The 19,457-nt window shown below is 46.2% G+C and overlaps 1 protein-coding gene across 1 annotated transcript; it reads left to right on the top strand.

The window, feature by feature from the left end:
• Positions 1-15,720: 15,720 nt before the first annotated feature.
• LOC136565599 (myristoylated alanine-rich C-kinase substrate-like) lies at positions 15,721-16,698 on the top strand. The gene has a single exon (XM_066564267.1). It carries the CDS (start codon positions 15,721-15,723, stop codon positions 16,696-16,698), a length of 978 nt encoding a protein of 325 aa, XP_066420364.1.
• Positions 16,699-19,457: the final 2,759 nt, after the last annotated feature.

The raw sequence follows: 19,457 nt of genomic DNA, 5'->3' as shown, positions 1-19,457 counted from the left end.
GCACACGCAAGTTGGATGCTCAACAGCACGAACAGATTATTTTCTAAACTAATGGCCTGCTGCAATCTACTGTGTGATTACAGAGGAGGTTTTAGAGGGTTGGGAAGGGAAAAGCAAGCTGGAGAGCTGTAAGATAAACTCATCCATGTAATCACTCACGCTCTAGACAAGAAATCATCTCCAAACTGAGCTCCACAACACATAGGAGTCTATTTTTAAGCCTGACCTGGCATCAAGAGCTGCTTTGGTGAATGAACAAATGCTGCTGGGCTGCCATCAGTGTTGTCTGGAAATTAGTGTAATTAGGGGGAAACAAATAATAAAAAGGCTGAGTGCAGCGAGCAGCTCCTTTATTGTCAGCAGCAGGGTGGGATGTGTGCTGCCCTAACAGCTCCGGGAGCTCCTCTGGCTGGAGCTGATTTGTGCTGCTGCCAGCAGCTCTCACTTCTGTGGGGATGATTGTAATGGGGGCTTGCAACTGTCCTCCAGAGACACTTCTGCAATGATGGGCCCAGCCCTGCTGCATTCAATGAGGCTGTTATGAGCAGGGTAATTATTACTGTGCTGCCAGATATTAGAAATCTGATTTTAACTTGTCCACAGGATGAAATGCCCACGTTGTTGTGCGTGTTTTGCTGTTGCCACATTTCTCTTCACAGAGAAAAGCAAGGCACAATTAATTCTTCCCAAGAATATTTCTGGGTTTCACATTCTCTGAACCTCAGAGAAAGGAAAAACAATTCTTATCTTATTTGCTGTGCCTGTGTTTGTGCCAAAGCAGAATGCAATGTGGAGATTGTTACCCACAGTGATGGGGTTTTGGTTTCTTGGCCTGTCAGGGCCAGGTGTATAGCCCCACATTTCTCTTCACAGAGAAAAGCAAGGCACAAATCTTCCCAAGAATATTCTTATCTCATTTGCTGTGCCCGTTTTTATGCAAAAGTAGGATGCAATGTGGAGATTGTTACCCACAGTGATGGTGTTTTGCTTCCTTGGCCTATCAGGGCCAAGAGTGTAGCCCCACATTTCTCTTCACAGAGAAAAGCAAGGCACAATTAATTCTTCCCAAGAATATTTCTGGGTTTCACATTCTCTGAACCTCAGAGAAAGGAAAAACAATTCTTATCTTATTTTCTGTGCCTGTGTTTGTGCCAAAGTGGAATGCAATGTGGAGATTGTTACCCACAGTGATGGGGTTTTGGTTCCTTGGCCTGTCAGGGCCAAATGTGTGTGTGTGTGTCAGTGTGGTATTTGCTGGGTCCCCAAGACCCAGAAGGAGGAATTGAGTCAGACTACATGTTCTCAGAAGGCTGATTTATTATTATATTACTATATTATATTATATTATATTATATTAATTATGCTATACTAAAACTGTACTAAAGAATACAGAAAGGATACAGACAGAAAGCTACAAAGAATGATAATAAAAACTCGTGACTGCTTCCAGAGTCCCTGACCATGATTGGTCACTAAATCAAAACAATTCATATGAAACCAATCAAACAATGAGCAGTTGGTAAACAATGTCCAAACCACATTCCAAAGCAGCAAAACACAGGAGAAGCAAATCAGAAAATTATTGTTTTCATTCTATTCCGAGGCTTCTCAGCTTCCCAGGAGAAGAAATCCTGGCAAAGGGATTTTTCCAGAAAATGTGACAGTGACGTGTAGGGACTGTCGGGACAGTCATGAGATTTTGGGCAGTTGTGTGCAGAGTCGAGTGCTTGGCAGATTCAGTTTAGATGTAATGTAACATAGTGCAATATAATATAGAATAATATAGTATAATAAAGTAATTAATTAGCCTTCTGATATCAATGGAGTCAGATGCATTGTTCTCTCCTCCCTTCATCGAGGCATTCCCAGCAAATTCGATATTTTCCCATTGGTCTTCTGTCCAGCACGTGGCTTCTTAAACTGATGGAGTTTAGTGCCAAAAGGCCTCTCGTGGCCATGGTGCTGCCCCCTGAGCAGCTCTGGGCACAGGGGTGTCCCTGCACTGATTTTTAGTAGAAAAGTTTAGGAGTCAAAGAGGCAGATTTAATTTTCTATAAAACTGTGCACTCTGCTGGCAGGCTGCACTCATGGAGTAGAAACAGAGGATGGGATGGGTTGGGTTGGAAGGACCTTAAAAATCATCTTGTCCAAGTGCAGGGCCACCTTCCCCTGTCCCAGTCTGCTCCAAGCCCTGTCCAGCCTGGCCTTGGGCACTGCCAGGGATCCAAGGGCAGCCACAGCTGCTCTGGGCAACCTCACCACCCTCCCTGAGAGGAATTTCTTCCTAATAGTTATCCTAAATTTCCCTTCTTTCAGTCTGAAGCCCTTCCTGTGCTCTGTTTCCAGCGGGGAGGACCGGGGCCTATTCTCCCTTAGCTGTCACCAAACTCTCTACATCTGGATTTCCACACCTGTCCAACAAAATTCCCAATTTCTGGGAGTTCCACAGGAACTTTGTGTGGCTTTACTGCAGGCTGGGTGTTCCTCTTGGCAGTGGGACATGTGGGACCTGATGGATGTGGCAGGGACTGCTCCAAAGTGACATTCCCAGGGTCCCTTGGATCTGTCCTTGGTGATGGAGCTGCCTGCTCCTGCCAGATGCACATTTGAACTGATTCTCTTCTGGGGTATTAAATGAGCATCTGCCTTCTGGGAGACAATAGGAGAACTCTGAGCAGCTGAACAGAGAGCTTCAGATATTTTTCCACACCATTAGTGAAGCTCCTCAATGCATCAGGAGTGCTACTGAGACTTGGCTGTCTGAGGACACCCTACACATTTTCAGATTCAATCCCTACAGATTTTAGAGTTTTGGTACAAATTCAGTTTTCTGAAGGCCACGGGTGGGTTCAGGGCCTGAAAACCAGTGCAAAACCTGAGGAAAATTACAGCTGGACTTGTGGTTTGAGTGTTTCCCAGCTGTCTCAGCCACCAGTTACAACAAAGCTGGGGTTTTTTTTCTGTTTTCTGTGATGCTGTAACCAGACCTAAGAACTGGGTAAGAAAAGGGAAAGAAAAGTCCAGCCTAAAAGCCCAGCCTAAAAGCTGGGCTAATGCAGCTCTCCTGCAATTTCCTCTGTGCAGGGGCTGAACACCAAAGCCCTTGGTAATGGCTGTGATGAGGTGAAGGGGTCTTGGTCCCTAATTGAGAATTCCACTGTGAGACTTTGACATTCTGCCTTGAAAAGGCATTTGCCACGTGGATTCCTCAAAGCTGTTTTGAACCCCAGGCTCTCCAGTTCCATTTCTGTTCAAGCAGTCCCATCTGTAAAAACTCCATATTGCACTTGCTGTGCTGCTAAATTGTCTCTTTTTTTTTTTTCCCTCTCTTTTTTTTCTGTTTCAGCTGTTTGTTAACCCTGTTTCCACTCAGTCCAGCATGCACTGCTTAGCTGGGGGATCTGCTTCGAAGTTTGAGGAGAAAAATATCTTTTTAACCCATAATTTTCATTGTTCTGAAGAGATTCTGATGTCTGCTGTTCTCTACTCCTTGTCCCTCCAGTGCATGTCTTCCACCAGAGCTGTAAATGCAAATACTAAAACACGTAAAATGAGACTTATCTTGTTTATTTTATTATGCTAACCCATCAAAAAAACCAAAGTTACAATATTTAAATTCAAGTCACAAACACTTATTTTTAAATGGCATCAATGTCATCTTACATGTGCTGAAGTCTGAAGAGAAAGTGGATGGAAATAATGCTCAGGAAAATCAAATTGGTGGGTTGAGCTTTGTTTGTCACATGTCCAGATGCTAAAATAAGGGAGGTGTGTAATTCCTAATGAATTTGCTCTGTGATTAACAGCAGATTATGATGTGCAGTTGTGTTTGATAGACGTGGTGAACATTCCTCTGCCACCTGCTAGGGACATGATAAAGGGAAATGAAATGCCTGGTGAAATCCTGGTGTCATTAAGCACCTGTCAAAACACAATTTTGGTGTGTTGGAGTTACTACTGATGCCTGAGGATTTCAGCTTTTATATTTTCACATATTTGTAATCCTGCAGTTCTTTAGTGTAGAACTCTGAACTCCACACACAGTGGGAGCTGCTGCTTCCCCATTTGGGGCAGACACAACAATTCCTCTCCAGGATTTCAGCTTTTCTATTTTCCATCTACTTGAAAGAGATGATATTATATTTAATACTAATACTAATGCTACTACTACTACCAATAATAATAAATTCTATTTAATAATAGTATATTATTATATTTTCCATCTATTTGTGACCCTGCAGTTCTTTAGTGTAGAACTCTGAACTCCACACACAGTGGGAGCTGCTGCTTCCCCATTTGGGGCAGACACAACAATTCCTCTCCAGGCCTGGCAATCAAGGACACCTCACTGCCTCAGGCCCCAGAGATGGGAACAAAAGGGACTTGGGGGCAGCAAACTTGGGGTCAATGACTTCATCAGCTGAAGCTGGAATTGGCAGATTCACCCCCAAAATGCAAATGGACCAAACTCATAAAAGTGTGAAACCTGTGACCCATTGTCCATTTTTGGGTGGGTTTTGTCTGCCCTAAATGTACCTGAAGGCCCTTCAATAAATAGATCTGCTTTTTATTCTCTTTATTTTGTCTAGGTAGCCCAAAAAGGCATCACTGCTGCTCCTTACCCCACAAAGGGAAAGCCCTCTCTCCATTTTAAACCCTGACAACACCCAGCCTTGTGCAACAGAACATGAACTTGTATATGAAATAAATTATCCTCGCTATCAAACTGCCCATCCTGGGAGCTGTGCTTGTAATTCCCTGGAATCACTCCCTGGATGCTCTGGATACACCATGGGAAGCTCTGCACCAATTTTTCTGCAGGTCCCTCAAACAGTTTGCTGAAAAACAGGAGCTTGGAGCTGCTCCTTCTCCTTGAATCAAGGAATTCCACTGTGCACCAACACAATGTCCCCTTCCCAAAGGACATTTTGTTGTCTTTTTTTTTCCAATCCAGCCATGGAAAAGCTTTATCTTGCTGGGTTTTTTAATTATACAGCATAATTGTGTGGCTGTTCAATTTAACTGCAGTGCTGATATTAAAGCAATAATTTGTTAAAAGTGTTTTGCTTCCATTTTCTGGTTCCTAAAATACACAAAGTTGTCTCCAGCAGGCAGCTGGAGGGACAGGATGGATGCTGTGATCCAGAGTTTTGTGATTTATCCTACTAAAAATACAGAAGGTATTTAATATATTTTTACAAGTATTACATATGGAAGGTATTTTATATTTATATTTATATTTATATTTATATTTATATTTATATTTATATTTATATTTATATTTATATTTATATTTATATTTATATTTATGGAAGGATAAAGGGAGTGTGGAGATCAGAGGGAACAGGTTTAAAGCAGGCAGCTCTGTCCCCTCTGGGTTTAATAATTCTGTTTGCTGTTTGTCCAACTCTGACTGAAAGCCTTTTTTACCTGACTGAGCCTGAAGGGGCATTTTTGCCAAATTTGGCTCAAATCAATCATATTTACAGGTGCTAAAGTCATGAGGAAATTCATGAAGTAAACTAAGGACTGATTCACAGGCTGGGAGAACTGTGAAAACAGCCAGAAGCTGTCAAAGCAAAAAGAAAAAAATCTTACAAAAAATACTTTACCTTACCTCAGATTTATTCCTTGTTAGAAGAGCTCATATCCCTCCCCTGTCAGTCAAGACTGAGGGTGAACCATAAATAAAGAAAGCACCTTTTCGGTCTATTATTTTAACAATTATTTAGTGTTAATGGAATTTATTTGTGTATTTTTTTGTATTAAAATATCAATGCACTGCCCATGGCAATGGGTTCATTCCCAGTGCTGGATTTGGCCTGGATTGTTGATTTTTTCCCCCAAATTACCCATGGGAAATCCCAAATCCACATCCAGCTCCTGGAATACCCCTCTGCTTTAAGCCACTGTGTCATTCCAGGATATCTCTGGTGGTCACTCCTCGGCCATAAACAGAAGCTGACTTTTTATTTTTACTTTTTATTTCTACTTTGCTGCTAAAAAGCAGCACAGAAGGAGCAGTAAAACACTCTCAGCTGTAAAATAAAGGATGGGGCCATAACAGCTGTTCCCAAAGAGTGGGGAGGAACTAAAGGTTCAGGGGATTGATGCTCCAGGAGCTGGGGGAAGGGTTTTGTGTGACCCCTTGGCAGTATTTAGGTTGAGCTTGAGCTCCAAAAGGCACCTGGGAGGTTTTTTCTTGTGTTCTGGTAATTTTGTTTGTTCTAAGCTGGTAAGTATCTACTTTTACCCATAATTTTTAAGCCAGCTCTCCAGTTTTCTTTTGGTTAATTATGGTGATGGGAAAATATGTAAATTATAAAATGCTGGGATTATCCTGTGTGGGGTTTAGCTCTCTTTGGGTCTCAAATGATAGCATGTAGGTTTAATTTTAGTTTTCATTCAAATGATGAAACTGTTACTCAAAGCTGATGTTCCTTCTAATGAAAGTATGTTCATTGTTTAATTTCCCTTTAAGTGTTTAGAGGACAACATAAAACACTTTCCCTTGGAGTTTTTGTCATTTTCTAAGAGGAAATACAAATATAAAAGTAGAAATTTGGAAGAAACCAGCTGACCATTGGGAATTCTGGTTCTTAAGCCATGTGCTCTGTTGTGACACAAAATAAGCTTGGGCTTCCACAATGTTTTGGTGTTTAAGGGCCCATATTTTATATTAATGCCTTCAGATTTTCATGTTTCTAACAGCTCTTGCAAATACAGTGCTGGGGGAGAAGCTGGAGGGCTGTTCTGAAGCTGGAAATATGGTGTTCCAAAACATTTGGGCTTGGGTCTGCAAAATAATTAATGGATTATACTGTGAGGTGGTGCTGAGGAGTCCACAGACTGGAACTGCCTTTTTCTGTCCCTGCCCAATCAGAAAAAATAATTTCCTCTGTGGGCAGTCCAAGTATTTTATTCTAATTAATAAGGAGCATTTTTGTGGGTGGGTTTGTTGTTATTTTGTGGGGTTGCAAGTTTATTTTCCAGTTGCAAGTCTAAACTCAGTTTTCCCTTCCAGCTCAAGGAGTTGCCCTTGTAAAATGCTGCACCTGTCTGACTTAACTGCAGCTAATCCTGGGTGCTGATTAACAAACCCTGCTAATTAACAAACCTGCCTGGTGACTGGTGGGAGTCCTGCACTGAGTGCTGGGGTTTGGGTGTCTGAATCTCTCTTGCATTTGAGCTGCTCAGGTTGGGCAGTGAAGGTTTTGTCCCACTTGCCCAAGGTGTGAGAACATTGCCAGCTGTGGGAAGCTCAGTTTGGTAATGGTGGAAGAAGCAAAGGTCAAACCTTGGCTGAGCTTTGGTGCAGGCTCCTGCCTGAGGGTGTCTGTGGTGTCTAAGCCACCAAACCTCTGGTACTCGAGGAGATATCAATGGTAAAAAGTGATAAAATGCCATTTTTCCTGCCTGAAGGTGTCCATGGGAGCTAAGCCACCAAACCTCTGGTACTTGAGGAAACATCAATGCTAAAAATGCCATTTTTCTTGCCTGAAGGTGATGTGGGAGCTAAGCCACCAAACCTCTGGTACTTGAGGAAATATCAATGCTAAAAAGTGATGAAATGCCATTTTTCCTGCTTGAAGATGTCTGTGGGCAGACTTTGGTGTCTAAGCCACCAAACCTTTGGGACATGAGGGAACATCCATGCTAAAAATGCCATTTTCCCTGCTTGAAGGTGTCTGTGGTGTCTAAACCACCTAACCTTTGGGACATGAGGGAACATCCATGCCAAAAGTGATGAAATGCCATTTTTCCTGCCTGAAGGTGTCTGTGGGTAGACTTTTGTGTCTAAGCCACCAAACCTCTGGTACTTGAGGGAATATCCATGCTAAAAATGCCATTTTTCCTGCAGGTGCAGTGGGGTGGCAGCATGGGCAGCAGCCTCAGCCAGCAGCTGTGCTGTGTGCTCTGTGAGAGGTGCAGGGAGCCGGAGGCAGCAAACCCAGAGCCCAACGAGACCAAGCCCATCCTGCAGAGCCCCAGGGACACACGGATGTTCTTGGACACACAGCCCCCCACCCCAGCCCTGAAGGTGCCCAAGCAGGGCTCCAAGGAGCTGCTCCAGGAGCAGCAGGCCTCGGCTGATGCTCTGGAGGAGAATGGAGATGCCTGCTGTGCTGCAGAAGGGTGGGTGACGCCAGCGGGGGGCTGTTTACAAGTCACAAACGGGATGGGGCTGCTGTGGAACGTGCCTTGAGCTGTTTTATTTTCCAGCATCAGTCTCATTCCATGGTTATGACAATGGGAAGATGCCCCCAGCTCACATCCCAGGCAGCAGACTAAGAATTTAATGTTACAACTTACTTTATAAGCTTCTTGACCAATCACACAAAGCAAGAGCACATTGACAGTAGTGCTATCCAACCACCATAAGCACATTTACCTTTGGTTAAACAATGCTAGCTTATTCAGAATACAATACCTGCTTGTGAGCCTTAAAACACAATGCACAGAGCTCCATTATTAAGCTTCAACCTTCCTAATATCTTGCTTGATAAACTTTTCTGTAGCTTAGAGAGTTATTCTAGATAAGCATTAATACACAGGCCATTGTTCTATTTGTCCTTGCTTTTCTACAGTTTAAATAACTTTTCTGCTGACCAATCTCATGGCTACTGCTTAGTGCTAATCACAGTTCTACTGCCTCTGAAGCCTGCCTTTTGCAGCTTTCCCAAAACCCTCTGATTTTGTAAATTCCCACAGGTGGGAGGCAGCCTGGAATCCCATGGATTTCTTTGTGGCCCGTGCTGATGAGGAGGATGAGGGAGAAGTTGAAGGTTGGAGCCAGCAGGAGCAAGCGGGTGAGGCAGAAGAGGACATGAGACCTGCTGCTGGTGCTGCTGTGGGAGCGCTGGGCGCTGAGGAGGAGCAGGCTGGCAGTGAGGGAGCCCCCTGTGCTGGGCTAAGCCTGCAGGAGGGGAATATCCCCAGCCTCATGGAGCTCTCCAGTGAAGCTGGGGCAGAACCTCCTGCAGACACCCTGGGGGCTCTGGTGGGCATGGACCCGTCCCTGTGTGCTGTGCAGGTGGCAGGGCCTGAGCCCGTGGAGAGCACAGACAGGGCTGGAGCTGCTGGGCCGAGCCCCCAGTGTGCCCAGAGGGCTGAGCTCAGCTACCTGGCGGAGGCCATGTCCCTGCTGACCCTGCAGAGCCCTTCAGAGGTCATAGCAAAGGGGGTGGCTGAGCTCTACTCCTCCTCTGCTGTGTCCTGGCAGCCCCTGTGCCCGCAGTGGGGATCTCTGGAGGCGCCAAGCCAGCTGCTGGAGCTGCTGAAGGAGGGCATGCAGGGCCCTGTGCCGCCTGCCCAGCCCGTGGGGAGCTGTGCAGGGCTCACAGAGCTGGGTGAGATCTTGCAGCAGCCCCAGGACGGAGCCCTGTGTGAGCTGGGGCAGGAGGGGAGCGGTGGCTGCAGCCCAGGAGCTGAGGCAGAGCTGCAGGATGGGATCGTGCAGCCAGCAGTGCAGCTTCCAGAAGATCCAGCAGCTTTTGTTCCTGCACAGCAAGAAGCTGAGCTCCCACTCGTGCCCCCATCGCTGCCTCAAGTGCTTGGGAGCAGCCGGGAAATGGAGGCTGAAAAAGTTGAAACTTGAGATGTTTGGTCCTCAGGGGTCACATCCGTGCAGGGACAAGGGTGAGGCACCTGCCCTCAGGAAGGGGTTAACCCCTTACAGCCCCAGCTGTTGGACTCAGGATTTTGCAGACTGTGTCCCAGACTTCAGAAACTCCTGCCAGACAGATCTGTGAATTTTTACAGAGCTTTTCAGATGTTCTCCTGAGTTGCTGTTCAGTCACAGATCTGTTCCTTGCTTTTCCCAGGAGCTGTTTTTCAGATTGTGCCTCACTGATTGACTCAAACCAGGATCTCACTGAGCTGGTGCTGCATTCCCCCAGTGAGGTTTGGTGATGGGTTGGTCTGAAGAGTCTGGGAACAGAACAGAAAACTGCTCCTCTACTTGTGTGCAGTGAGATGTTTTCTGTGAGGCCAACAGCCACTTCTCCTGCTACCTCAGAATAATGAAATATTGAACTACCTCCCTGAATAATTCTCTTGTATTGATGCTTCCTGCTTTCTTGTGAACGTTGAACAAAATATTTTCACAGGAAGATGATTAAATCCTAATTCTGGCTTGTTCTTTGTATCTCTTGTAGTAGTGGAAGTGTTTGTGTAACCTGTGTAATTTATGCAAAGTTAAAATGTAGTCTTGATCAGAATGCAGAAGTCAGTGTATGCAACTGCAATCTACTGACTTTTAATGTTCCTCCCACTGTGCTACCAATAAAATACACTTTTAAAGATCATGGCAAAACCCTAGACTGAGTGTGTTTTAATTGCTGGGAATAAATGAGAACAGAGAATATGGCAAAAACTGTCGAGTGCTTTTCTTTACATTTCAAAGGAGAAATGGGGACTGACTCCTTTTAAAGGAGCTTTTTGAGCACGGTCTGACCACACAAAGTGCTCAGAGCTGTATGTGGGGGGAGGGAGAGTGGTGGATTGGAGATTTTTTTTTTTGTTAGGCATTACAGAGTGCTTGGGGAATGGGATGGTGATGGGAAAAGTGCAAGACAAAATATTCTGCAGTGCCTCTTTGATATCTTGCACAGAGCTGAAGGCTTAGGAGGAAGAGCTGAGTGTGACCAGAGATGTGGGGGATTAAATTTAACACTTTGGGAGAAGGATGGGCTTTTTAACACCTTGACTTCTGTCCTTCCACCTGCCCTTAGGCTGGCAAAGCCTCCTGTGTGTAAAATTTGCAAAACAAATAATCTTCCTTCACTTACTCGGGGAAAGGAGGTGCCTGGAACACTTTCTGTTCTTCAAAAGGTTTCTCTGAGCCAATAAACCCAATTATTGCTCAGGTGGGCTGTGTCTGCAGTGCTATTAAACCATGGGCTGCTTGGGCCTGAAAGGTGGGAAGGTGTTAAACAAACACACACAAAGCTGACTGAAAGCTCCCTTGCTTGAACTCAATTGTTTTACTGTTTGTTTGTTCTCCCAAAGTCACCAACTGCTGCTGTCTAGGAGGGATCTGGGTCTGTTCACTGCCATTCTTTGTCCCAGCCTCCCCCAAACCCCAAATTCAGGCAGGGAAAAGGCTTGAACAAGTAACCCTGAGGGAAATCAGCCTCAATCACATTTGTGACCACGAGCTGGCTATCTAATTCTGCTGAGGAGGATTCTGAGCAGGAGCTGTGCTACAGAAAATGTTCTTTAACCACTGAAAGTCCCGGGCCTGTGGCTCCTTGGTGTGGGGCCAGGCCGGGTTTCCAAGATCAAGTTGGAAAAGCAAAGCTGCAGAGCTCCAGCAGTGGAAAACCCTTCCTGTTCCTTCAGGAGAAGACTTTTGGCCCTGTGGTTGATGCCTTGAGAAGGCTCACCTAGAACAGAGACTAGACAGAGTTACAGAATAAAGTAGGGATTTATTAGGAGGCTTCAATAGATCCACCTTGGGCAGCACAAGAGCCCAGCCAGGGGTAGACCATAGATGAACTCAAAAATGGTCACAAAATGGCCAACCAGTCCTCCTGTTGTGATGCCAGCTCTGTGCTGGACCAGGGTGATCGTCCCTGGGTTTGATGGCACACCAAATTAACCAGTGAGAGTCCTGGGCCTGGGGACATGGGCCAGGCAGAGCTTCCAAGGTCCAGCTGGAAAAGCAAAGCTGCAGAGCTCAGCAGTGGAAAACCCTTCCTGTTCCTTGAGGAGGAGATTTTCAGCCCTGTGGTGTCCTCCTCCTCTGTGATGAATAAGGGCAGATCATCCCTGGGTTTGATGCCACATCAGATTAACCCTTGAGAGTCCTGGGCCTGTGGCTCCTGAGCCTGGGGACATGGGCCAGGCAGAGTTTCCAAGACTAAGTCCATGTTTTCCACCAGTTGGAAAAGCAAAGCTGCAGAGGTCAGGGGTGGGAAACCCTCCCTGTTCCTTCAGGAGAAGATTTTCAGCCCTGTGATGAATGAGGGCAGATCATCCCTGGGTTTGACGCCACACCATATTAACCCTTGAGAGTCTTGGGCCTGTGGCTCCTCAAGGTCAAGTTGGAAAAGCAAATCTGCAAATCCCCAGTGGTGGAAAACCCTTCCTGTTCCTTGAGGAGAAGATTTTCAGCCCTGTGGGTCCTCCTGTTGTGATGCCAGCTCTGTGCTGGACCAGGCTGATCATCCCTGGGTTTGATGCCACACCAAACACACCGAGAGGCTTTGCCATTTGGAAGGAACACTTCTGTAAAGAGGTAACAGCTCAAACTCTGCAGTAAAAAACCCCAAACACGGAGAGTGATGCCCTGAGCTGCCTGCAGCCTGCTCCTTGTCAGCAATGATGCCAGGGAAAGGCTCTGTAATGGTGCTGGTGTGCAGCATTCCATCCTGCAGCACAATCCTGGCTGACAGCTGAGCCCAGCTCTTCGGAGGAGCTGTGATTATTTCCTTTTATTTGTCAAAAAAAAGAGAAGTGTATGATTTTTTTAGAACAGCCCTTTTAAATATATCAAAGTAGCAGAGATTGGAAAAGGCTTTTGGAACAAAGACTAAGCCTGGTAAAGGAAGGAGATGTGATTGCTCTGACAGGAGGATTTTCCTCCCTCCACTTGTGTGTGTGTATGTTGCCATTTCTTGTGGTATCTTACATGCAGGAGATTTTCTGGGTTGTTTCAAATGGGTCAAAGTTTGGGCTTTTAAAACAAGAATATTTCATATATTTATTTCATATGTTTCCATATTTCACCATGATTCAAGGGTAAGAAGTTCTTTAAATCTTTATTTTAAATTCTACACTTTAAATCTCAGAACTATCCCAACAACCTCGTGATGTGCTGATGGCTGAGCATCTCCCCATTGCACAGAACACTGAAATAAATCCCTGCAACATCTGCAGGGTTTGCAAATCCACTTGCCAAGATCCCTGTGCTGCAGCCCTGACATTCCCCACACAATGGGGATGCAATTCCCTCCCAGTTGTGCTGTTCTGTAAAGCATCAATGTCCCCAAAGCCACCAGAGCTCTCTGCCAGGTGACACTCTGCGCGTGCTGTCACCTGTGTTTGTCACATGTGAAAATCATGGATTAGTTCAGAGAAGTTTCCAACAGTCAAAGAAATCCTGCCCTGCCTGAGTTTCAGTTCCAATGAAGCCTAAAAAGAATTAAAAACAAAAAAAGGCTTTGAAAAGCTGTGAAAGCACACCAGACACAGTTTCCATATTTCACCAAGATTCAAGGGTAAGAAGCTCTTTAAATCTGTATTTTAAATTCCACACTTTAAACCTCAGAACTATCCCAACGACCTGCAGTGCCTGACATTCCCCCACACAATGGGGATGCAATTTCCTTCCAGTTGTGCTGTTTTGCAAAGCATCAATGTCCCCAAAGGCACCAGAGCTCTCTGCCACTGCTGTGGGACACTCTGCACATGCTGTCTGTGGATTTTTCTGTCACTCAGGGTCACCAATTGTGGTGGAGTTCACAGGGGTCCCAGGACGAGGGAAGAGATGGGGATCTGACTCCATGTTTCAGAAGGCTGATTTATTATTTTATGATATATATTATATTAAAAGAAAATTATATATTAAAATGATACTAAAAGAATAGAAGAAAGGATTTCATCAGAAGGCTTGAAAGGAATGGAATGATAATAAAATCTTGTGACTGAGCAGAGAGTCTGAGCCAGCTGGGCTGTGATTGGCCATTAATTAGGAACAACCACATGAGCCCAATCCCAGATGCACCTGTTGCATTCCACAGCAGCAGATAACCATTGTTCACATTTCTTTTTCTGAGGCCTCTCAGCTTCTCAGGAGGAAAAATCCTGGCAAAGGGATTTTTCAGAAAATATCATGGCTACACTGTCATCTGTGTTTGTCACATGTGAAAATCACGGATTAGTTCAGAGAAGTTTCCAAAAGCCAAAGAAATCCTGCCCTGTCTCTGAATTTCAGTTCCACTGAAGCCTAAAACCAGGTTTTTTTAAAAAAAAAAGGCTGTGAAAGCCCACCAGACCCAGAGTGAGGCCCTCCCAGCCATGGCACGGTGACACTGCAGAGCCACCAAGCCCCAGAGCCCTGGCTGTTATCGGGCAGAGCAGATGCTGGAGCACACCAGGAGGCAGCAGGGGCATTGTCCTGCTCTGCTCCCAGCCCTGGCTGCACACGTGGATTTACCTCGCCAAGAGCTCCTCCTTTGTTCTCTGCTCTCAGGGAGCCAAAGGAGCTCGGCAAAGCTGAGGATGCTGAACCAGATCTGGCATCCAAAACTGTAGATTTTAGAGGGGTTTATGTAAATAAAAGAAGCCTGGAATGTATCCATTTTGATCTTTTTTTTCATTCCACAGCACTGGTGCAGTGGATATTTAGGCTCTGCCTTCACGCTCCTGGCTGGGATTAGTTTGTTTTTAATGGATATTTGCTTTTGTGTTTTGCCCCTGTGACCAATTCCACGTTAGAGCTCCCTCCCGAGCCAGCAAACACGAGCAGGGCTGGGGGATGTCAGTGCCAGCACAGGCTGATCAGCTGTGCCTGGGATGCTTCAAATCATCTGCAGCCACTGTAAAACTGCTAATTGCACCACTCAGCCAGCTGAAGACAGCACACAAGTGGGAAAGGGGGATAATTTTTCACCCCTAACTGCTCAATATCAAATAAAATGGGAGATTACAACGCCAGTATTGTCATTTGTGAGTTACACACAAACCCAGCCTGGTTTTTCTGCCACTTGGCATCACCACTTCTAACCAGAGGTCAGTTTGTCCTCCCATGGCTGCTCTGTGTAAATCTTGAACTTTATTTTAAACATTCAATGGCGATTATCAAAGCGAAGTTCATCACCCATCACCTGCACACAGAAGCACAACCACATCCTGTTCCCAAGGGCTTGGAAATGCCTGGGGAAGTAAAAATAGAGTAAGGGAACTTCAGAACCTTCTGGAACTAAGGTTGTGAGTCAAGGGGGGAAGGGGTTGAGTGTGACCCCCCCCCTCCTATTTAAGCCCAGGTGAGGCTATGGCTCCCAGGTGAGGGCTCTTCAGTGGGGTGTGGAGTAGTGCTGGTGAGCTCCGTGGGTCTGGCAGCTCCTTTGCTGCTTGGTTTTTATGGGATGGGTTCCTTGCTTTAATTCATGCAGATTTTTACAGTCTGGGCCTCTTTGAGCACAAGTAATTTTGTTGGGTTTAGCTCATTTCAATGTTTAAGGCAGACCTTGGTTCTAGAATTAGTTTTGTGCTGGGAGATGTTATCTTACCTTTTACTTTGCTTATGTCTCTTGCAGTCCTCTCCTAATGTTATTATTCAGGAATAAACCCTGCTCTGTCCTGTGAATTTCAAATTTATCTGTAATTTCTTTCCTGCCTGCCTTGCTTCTCTTCCCTCCTGCTCCTATCTATTACTGGAAGTCTAAACATTTCCTTGTCTGGAGTGAAGAGTGGCTCCTGAGACCTGCCACTGTTTTCCAGAGTGCTCTGCTTTGACTGACAAATTCTCTCTTTTTTCCCCTCTTTTCAGACTGTTATTGCTTAAAAGGTCTCTGTGTGTCCCCTGGTGCAATTCCACATGTTCAGCTGATATCCCTGGGTGGCAATTGGGTGATTAACTCACCCTAATGAGCGTGGGCTAATAAATACCCATTTCCACAGGTGTGAACCCCTTCCTCCTCCAGAGCCAGAGCTCCCTGCTCCTCCCCAGCCCCTCAGAGGTGAAGCCCTTGGAGTCTGTGTTCCCCTGCAGCCATGGGAGGCGTTTTTGGGAAGAACAGGAGGCCCTGTGTGTTCCCCAGGGTGGTTTTCAGGGCCAAGGGCAGGAGGGCTGCCCGGGTGTGCTGCGATGCAGCCACGTGGACCGGGGAGAGCCATTTCCACTCCGCGCGCACCCGCAGGACCGCGAGGCGCCCCGAGCCCCCTGCTGCCACCATGGTGCTGGAAGCTTCTGGAAGTGAATTTGGAGACGAGGAAGGAGACTCAGCCTCCTCTCCAAGGGCACAGCACAGCGAGGCCTCAGCCCCTGTGGCTGCCAGAGACACACGAGGGGCTGAGCTGTCCCAGCAGCCCGAAGGCAAACCTCGCCCAGAGCTGCTGGAACCCCAGGAACTCACAGGAGAGGCACAAGGACCCCAAAATCCCCAGGAGAGCAGCGAGGCTGAGGCTGCTCAGTGTCCCCCTGGCAGCTCCTTGTCCCCTGAGCCCCGCTGTGGGGAGCAGGGGGTGACACCTCTCACGCGCACCACGGTGGAGGTTGATGTCCACGCGTCTGCTGACCATGGGGAGCCTGGCCGGGCTCAGGCTGCTGCAGAATCTGAGCTGCTGAGGGGTGCAGGGCAGGAGGCTGGCGGTGCTGGTGCTGCAGAGGACACCTGTGTTGGGAAGGCTCTTTGGGAAGTGTCCCTGCAGAAGGCAGGTGACACCACGGCTGCTTTGTGTCCCCTGGAGGAGCCAGAGCTGCCCCTGAGGGCTGCAGAGGCAGGAGAGGACGTGGCAGATGGGCAGGGAGCTGCACAGGAGCAGGGGGGACAAGAAACTGAAGCCCCACATGATCCCCAGCTGGGCCAAGGTGAGATTGGTGCTCCTGAAGGTGTGGAAGGAGCCGCTGGTGGGGCAGGGCAAGATGAAGAGGTGGCAGAGGAGAGCCCAGCCTGCCTGCCAGAAACCCAGCAGCAGCAGGAGGAGGAGGAAATTCAAATTAGCAATGAGGGAGAGCCAGAGGAGCACTGAAGGAGCACGTGGAACCTGGACCAGCAGCCACTGAGCACCCTGAGGGTTTGTCTGCAGCCAGAGCTGCCTCCACCCTGCCAAATGGGGCTTGTGCCCCAAAGGACCCAGAATCAGGGTGGTGGTGGTGGCAGAACCTGCTTTGAAAAACTGAAAACCAAGGTGCTAAACTTAAAATCTGTGTGCTCTGCAAGTGGCGCTGCCCTCCTGCCTCCGCTGGGGCTGTTCCATGGTACAGAAAGTGTATTTATGTATTTATTGATGTATTTATACCCTGCCTGGGGCTGTGCACTTCATGGGTATCTCCCTGTGTGTGGCTGCACAGGGTTAAGTGATGTCTAATTTATTAATTACACTTGTCCTCTCACCCCACTTGCTTGTCACCACTATTGGAAATGCATTGTGTGATGTCTGTTGCAATTGGAATCAATAAATGTTAAATCATTTTAACACTGGCTGCTATGAAATGTTGAGTTAAGAACATTCTAATAATTCATTTCTGATATTTGCATTGACTCCAATGCCAGAACTGATGTTTTTTACCCTTTTCAGCTTGTGAAGTGTTTGGTAAAATGCTGAGTATTGATACCAGTGGCCTCAGAATGAAAGCTGCTCCTCCCCTGGTGATTTCCTTGCTGATCTTGGAACACCAACTGGACTTGCTGTGCTTAGACCCAATAAAATGAAAGATGAAAGGCTAAATTTCCAAATGTGACTCATTTACAGCATTTGCTTTACAGAATTTGGCTTTACAGAACTTGGCATTTGCTTTATGGTTTGTGCTGGTTGGGTGGAGGTCAAGGAGCTCAGACTGGAGGGCTGTGGAAGGAGCTGTAAACAACAAAAAAAGCTGCTTGTGGTCATTTTGCTGCAAATAATCAATAAAGTTCTGGCACCTGCATATCCAATGCCAATCTCTAATTACACAGTGCTAAACAGAAGGGAGTTTTCCCATCAAACCTGGTGGCACAGCTCTCACTGAATTTAGGAATTATGTGGTGCTGCAGGGAATCAGGAAAACAATACAGCCTCGTTTCTTTCAAGCAAAAGGTTTTTACACCACAATTTATTCTGCTGGAACTCATGGGGATTAAAAAAAATAAAATGGAAATAATTATTTGTATTAGCTGGAAAACTCCAATGTGAAGGAGAGCAAGATCCTCCCTAAGGAAAGCATTTCCAGCTCTGGTGTTCTGTGTGGACCCTCACTAACAGCACTTACAGGAGGCAAGAAATGATGGTTAAAGGCAAACCAGGAGCTGGGGATGGTTGAGTTAAAGGCACACCAGGAGATGAGGATTTTGAGTTAAAGGAAGACAGGAGATGGGGCTGGTTGAGTTAAAGGAAGCCAGGAGCTCTGGGGATGGTTGAATTAAAGGCAAACCAGGAGCTGGGGATGGTTGAGTTAAAGGCAAACCAGGAGCTGGGGATGTTGAGAGCAACTCTTCTATTTAGGGACTGATTGGTTTTGCTGTCTTTTAGTGCTTAATCGCGTCAGGAGTTTAGTGTACTCTTAAAAAAGATTTCCTGTGGCTCCAGAGACCCGGCTGCCACACTCCAAACCTCTCTGCTTAAGCCAGACTTGCTTAATTTTATTTTTTTTCCTTATGACCCAATCTGATTGAGAGCCTGCCCATGGAAATGTCTCATTTGCCCTTAAATAACTCAGAGGATGCTCTGTGGTTGCTCCTCATGATCCCAAAGGTTCTGGGTTTGGCTGCCTCTGGCAAAGCTCTGCTCTTAGGCTGGAGATTATGTCCTTGTGTCATACAATTTAGATTTACAAATCACTGAGTTGGCAGCTCCTCCTTGCCAGGAGAGCACAGAGGCCTGAGGAAATCATGGAGAAAGAAGCAGAGAGCTACAAAAACCTCTGTGCATCGCTCTGCCCCTCTCTCAGATGTTCTGATCAACCACTGCCACTGTGGTTTGTGCTTGTGATTTATAAAAGCATCCCAGAGCTCGTGGAATCCTGTTAAAATTACACAGCAGCTCCTTCCCCCTGTGACTGAAGGTGTGGGGCTAATCAAGAGTGACAATAAATACATAATTACATGACACTGTTGGTGCCACGCTGAAAGAGGTGACAGGGATCAATTTCCACACCAAGAGGAGTCATGCAGAATAATTCTGCAGGCTGGAGTCTCACAGACATCATCTCAAAACCTGCCAGGTGATCACCAAATTACAGGAACGAAAGTGGGGCTGTGCAGCTCTTCAATTCTGCTGGAATTTTGGTGTTTGCATCTAATTAGCAAAGCTGCAATCTGAATCAGGGACTCCTGATTCAGACCCCTGGAAAAGGAGTGATTTTTTTCCTTCCTTTCTCAGAAAAATCATGGAATAATCTCCCACATGCAATGCTGCAGGAGTTTTGGGGAAGGAGTTTTTGCAGTGCCCTGACTTCAACTACACCAATCTGAGTGTTTGCAATGTAAAAAGTTCCTTGGTAAATGAGGGGGAAATCGGCTAAAATTCCTCTTACAATATTCCAGTTCTGCTGCTTTTTTGTCATCACATTCACCTGGGGTTTTCAGATGTGCCCCAAGTTCTGTAAAGCCCAGGTTTTGTAAAGCTAAGCTTTACCCTCAGTTTTTCCTGGTTTGCTGTCCTTGTCTGACCTACCCAAAATTACACAAGTTTGGCTTTGGCAATTTTAATGGCTTTAAAAGCCTTTGTCAGAGGAGACTGCTTCATTTCTGATATTTGCATTGACTCTAGTGACAGAACTGATGGTTTTGCCCTTTTCAGCTTGTGAAGTG

The sequence above is a fragment of the Molothrus aeneus genome, chromosome 22 (assembly GCF_037042795.1).
Source record: "Molothrus aeneus isolate 106 chromosome 22, BPBGC_Maene_1.0, whole genome shotgun sequence".
Taxonomy (NCBI): Eukaryota; Metazoa; Chordata; class Aves; order Passeriformes; family Icteridae; genus Molothrus; species Molothrus aeneus.
The sequence above is the reverse complement of the archived record's forward strand: the minus strand, read 5'-3'. Positions and strand labels throughout refer to the sequence as shown.